The sequence below is a fragment of the Montipora foliosa genome, chromosome 4 (assembly GCF_036669935.1).
Source record: "Montipora foliosa isolate CH-2021 chromosome 4, ASM3666993v2, whole genome shotgun sequence".
Taxonomy (NCBI): Eukaryota; Metazoa; Cnidaria; class Anthozoa; order Scleractinia; family Acroporidae; genus Montipora; species Montipora foliosa.
The window spans coordinates 23253099-23258098 of NC_090872.1; the positions used below are offsets into that span (position 1 = coordinate 23253099).

Genomic DNA, 5000 nt, shown 5'->3' on the forward strand with positions numbered 1-5000 from the left:
ATGAAAGAAAGAAACTGCCAGTGAGTGTTACCACAATTAACATATAATTTATTTATGAATTGAAACCCCACTTGTAGTTCTGGCGTATTCCTCTAAAAAGAGGAAACAGGAAGTATTTTCTAGCTTATAGTAGGGCCAGAATACCAGGTTAAAATCTTTTTGACAAGCTGTTAGATAAGGAGTCCAGAAGAAGCCAACTACGCACAATTGTGGCCAAAACTTCTTGTGACGCCTTCAATAATACAGACAAAAATAACTTATAGTATGCTTCTTCCAACCCCCATTTTTTCCTGCTGTATGAAAAATCTGGAATCCTGACACTAGAACCAGGAAAACAGAATCATGATCCAGATCCTTAATATTCTGGATACAGAAAATGAGAAACTGGAAGAAAATTAAATGGAAGGTCAGGCATGTAGAAATATTAATTATTAAAATCAATCAATCAATCAATCAATCACAGAAGGCAGAACAGAACAAACTACTGTAGTTGTTGCATATATTGTACACAAGGCCCTCAGCCAATCTGGTCTCTGTACTTTTTTTGAAAGGAGAGAGCTGATGCAATGACACTTAAACTTGTCAACAACGTTACTGGAAACTTGCAGCATTAAGGCTGCAGAACTTCCTGCCAGCTAGAAACACAGTTGCAACCTACTACTTGCTGACGAATCTGAGGGCATTAAATTTGTTCTCCCACTTTGTAACATCAAACGTTGTATTTATTATGATCATGAGTTTCAGGCTTATAGATCACATAAACATTTCCAGCAAATTTTAATTCCTATGAAAAATATCGTATAATATTATTCTTCTTGTTTTGTATCTATTGATAATTAATTTAAGCACAATATTATTCAGCTTGTGGCTGTGGCTGTGCTTGGTCATTAATGAAGTATCCAGGTAAATCAATCTCTCTAATAGTGGTAGTGCATTATGAGCACACCCACATTTCCTAAACTAGTCTTTTCTTGACAATTGTGCAGCCATATTTGCATTACTAAAATAAAAAAGAATTTTCATAAAAATACTCAGAGTTCATTTCCCAAAAGAATGATTTATTAAATCACTCCTCCAATATGGTCGCTGTGACGTCATGTGAACAGTGACACTCTACATTATTAATTTTTGTTTTCTTCACACCAGAAAGTGGCACCAAAGAAGGGGTGACAACAGCTTCCAGATCTCTTCAAGATGAAGGGAAGGTTGAAGAAGAAGAGGAAGAGCCAAAGGGACTTAGCAGACCCTTGTTATACAGGGTATGTTATATGATTCTGTTAGTTTTGAGTTTGACCATGACAAACAATACAGCCGGGTTGTTAATTACACAACTGCAACTCAAGACTTTTTTTAAACATATTCAAAAACGTGGCCTTACGTGCATGAGATCACACGACCAGAAAGGGAGGGAAATTACTTATCTCAACACAAGAGTACATGTAAGTGCTTCTGAGCTTGACTACTTTCATCTGCACCACCAAATGGAGGTTTAGTGGAAGGGGTGTGTAAAAGGCTGCCAGAAGGGAAAAACTACTGTACCCAGCTCTTAGACCAAGTTACACTCCTTAGCTTGGCTGGCAGGCAATCCTTAATTGCAACCCATACATGATCCCCCAAAGTCCAGCTCATGCAAGAAAGTGTCTGCATTAAACAATCAGAGTTTCTCAGGATTAGGTTGGGTCACCAACATGGCAGCTACAATATCACGACATGTTAGTCTCTATATTTATAATCTTCATTAACTAGAGTATTTCTTCCATTATTTAGCAGGAGCCAGTACAGAGCACATCTGTTGATTGTCAACAACAAGATAGGAGAAATAAAGGTATCATAATAAATCTTTTGGAAGTACTATAATTTCAATAAAAAAGGGTTAGTCTAAGTAACAAGAAATCATCCAAGAATTGGTGCAATTTTCTGGACGTTTGCATGAGCAATGCTAGGAGGAATTTGTTATTCATGACAATGCTTTAAAAAACTATGTGGTAATTATTTATTTGCACTTATAGATTTAAACTGAACGAATGGACATTGTCTTTGTCGTAGTTTGCATAACTTCTGGGATTGCATGATCATTTACGATGTAATGCGCACATGCGCAGTTGTGTCGGGAACATTGTGCTTATGTTGGAACCCACACAAATTAGTTCCTAATGTTTGGCTCACGTCAAGAGAAATTCTAGACTGGTCTTATTTCCTTTTATTTCGGCCCGAAATTAAAACTGCACCCCTCTTCTCCCTCCGCTTTGAACAGATTTCGACAAAACACTGACCCCTGGTCTGCTGACCCCCTCCTGACCCCCTGTAAAATTCATAGGATTAATAAAAAATGGAACAAACTACAAAATAACAAAATTAAACTTACCAGAATTTTCGAATTTGCTGAAGATCGTAATCACAACTACAGGTACTGTAATAATTTCGCGCTAATTCTCGTCTCGACACCAGACAAATTAAATGTTTTAGAATTGAATCGAAAAGATCTCTCTTTTTATTGTCCGGAGCGAGTGGGACTTGGTCGGGGGAGAGGGGTGGGGAGAGAAAGGGAGAGACATGTGGCTTGCTGTCTGCTCTACAATTGTCCTGTCGTCAAAGAATACTTGACACGGACGCTCCATGTAAGACTTAAGAGACTCCGCAAAACGCAGCTGGAAATTTTAGCAGTTTGATTTTTCGCAAAACACAGAGGAAGGAACTGGTGTTGAAAAACATCACGGTACATGTATTCTGTCGTATCGTGCAACTGCAGCTTACTGACTCAATCTCCGGAATTTTCTAGAAGGTAAATAATATTCACGAGCTTTTCCAAAAATAACAAGTTTTTTTTTCAGCCAAAAAATATTAATACGGGAACAGTTTTTAGAAAGTTCCAGAAACAAAACATACACAGTCACTGAAACCTCTGCAATTATTCGCTAAGAGTGTAACTTTCTAACATATGATGATATCGGTGTTTGCGAAATCTTTCAGTTAATTAACATTTCACTATTAACATGAATTTATTTGCCCTCAACATCAATGAGGAGCTGCGGAGGGAAGAGTGGAAGTCCTGCTCTCAATTCTTCAAACGCCAAATAACTTTGTCCGGTGGATAAGTCATGCCAAGAGAAAATAAAGGGGGAAGAGATCAAAACCCCCATACATACCCTTTTCCGTTGGTAAGATGTCTCAAGTTATTTTTAGATCGACTCCCACGCTGTACATATCCCAAGGGGATTAAGCAACAGCCATTCATATGGCTGGAATGTGTTCCGCGCGGATAGCCCACGCTCAGAGAACACACTCCTGCCATACTATTGGCTGTTGCCTGATCCCCTTGGGATATGTACAGCGTGGGAGTCGATCCAAAAATAACTTGAGACATATTCCCTCTGGAAAAGGGTATGTATGGGGGATGCGCTCTCTTCCCCCTAGCTTTATGTTCTCTTGGTCATGCACTATCCGTGAGTTTCACTTTCTGTATATTAAGGAAAAAAGTTTGACTCTCTCCAAAGATTTCAGTATTTGCCCTAATGACTGCGAATATGCACACTCTAAGCACTTCTAGGTAAGTTCATGTGCGGAAGAAAACCTTGGCCAACCATTCTACGTGAAGCCTGTGGTAGAAAATAGCGCAGTTTTTTATCACATAAGGGCATACGCGTACCAGTAAATCTCCAAAGAAATCCTTGTAAGTTTATTCGCATATATCATTATTAGTAAAATTTATATCTTTTACTCTATCTGTTACATCTTATTTTTATATTTCCTATGTATTTTATAGGGGGCAGTGGGTGGTCTGCAGACCGACAGTCATTGTTTTGTCAAAACCCGCTTTGTATCAAAAGTTCTTCCAGTATTGATCAAGTTGACGCGCTCCATACAAATGTTGTGTAGAATTTTCATGATGAAAAGACTTAATTTGTGTCACTGGTCAGGTGTCATTATGCGGGCACAACGTAGTTCTTAGTTCGGTGATCTTTGAGCTGTATCTAAGTCTGGCTCAAAAATTGAACTAAAATAGTTGGTATGGGGAGATATATTTTTATAGGGGGCGAACTAGAACAGCGAGGGGTAGAACTCGCAAGATCGCGAAACCACTGGCTTCCAGTGGTGCTAACTATGATATCGCAAAGCGCCACCTTTCATTCTGCATGGAAATATGACAATCGTGTTGCTCCATTATTTTTTCAGCCTCAAAGCGTTTAGCAAGTCTTGTAAATCATGATCTGAACCTCCTCGAGGAGATCTGCAAGCGTTTGGATACAGCTGTTCCGGGATGTCATAATTACGAAGTCATAGCTCAACATTTCCGCTTCGACTATTGGACGATAAAATCTGACTTTGAAGAGCATAAAGAAGGTCCATCCAAAGCTATGATTCTAAGTATTATTTCTCGTTATCCGAAAGTTACAGTAGAGAAATTTGCTTCGGTTGTGGAAGAAAAAGCCTTCCGCTGTGAAGTTGCCGAGTTGCTGAGGGAGTACGATTTGCGAGAAGATGAAGACGACGACTTTGAAAATTTATCGTAAGAACGTAATCGATATTGCATGAAAATTGTAGAAAATTGGCTAGTAGTATCATTTTTGTCATTTTTTAGCATTTAACCGATTGCGTATCATTGGAATGCGCTACCGTGTATTAAATAATTTCCCGTGCGTAGACCATGTTTTACATTTGTGGTTGACTCATCGTGCTTTTGGCCCAGTTGCGATTGGTCAGAGCAATCACGTCCAGGTGCTATTTTGAGACGTCTATGTGTTGTGGTTTTCTTTGTCCTTCTCTGCAAAACATTTGTTTGAATGAGTATTTCAGCAAATTTTTTTTAAGAGAGGGGGGAATGTCGTCCCAAAAATAGCTTTTGGCTTGTAGTTCAGCTCCTCAAACGTTGAAAACAATGGAACTGGGGATGGATAATCCACGTTTTCGTTTTTCTTTTTTATATATTTCGTAGGTCATCAAAGTTTCCACAGTTTTGTAAACGTTATTTTTACAGCAGTTAGTTTTTTAGAAGAATTTTG

At 38.6% G+C, this 5000-nt stretch overlaps 1 protein-coding gene across 2 annotated transcripts in view; it reads left to right on the forward strand.

Moving 5' to 3' along the window:
• Positions 1-5000, forward strand: part of LOC138000339 (tumor necrosis factor receptor superfamily member 16-like) — an 11966-nt gene that overhangs the window by 6586 nt on the left and 380 nt on the right. Inside the window, exons 6-8 of one of the 2 annotated variants that reach the window (XM_068846668.1) lie at positions 1147-1259; positions 1768-1825; positions 4174-5000. The exon at positions 4174-5000 is cut by the window's right edge and continues 380 nt beyond it. In XM_068846668.1, the coding sequence (XP_068702769.1) occupies positions 1147-1259; positions 1768-1825; positions 4174-4511 (509 nt within the window). In that variant the 3' untranslated portion in view covers positions 4512-5000. The remainder of the gene's footprint in view (positions 1-1146; positions 1260-1767; positions 1826-4173) is intronic. The other variant, XM_068846669.1, reaches the window with a different exon arrangement.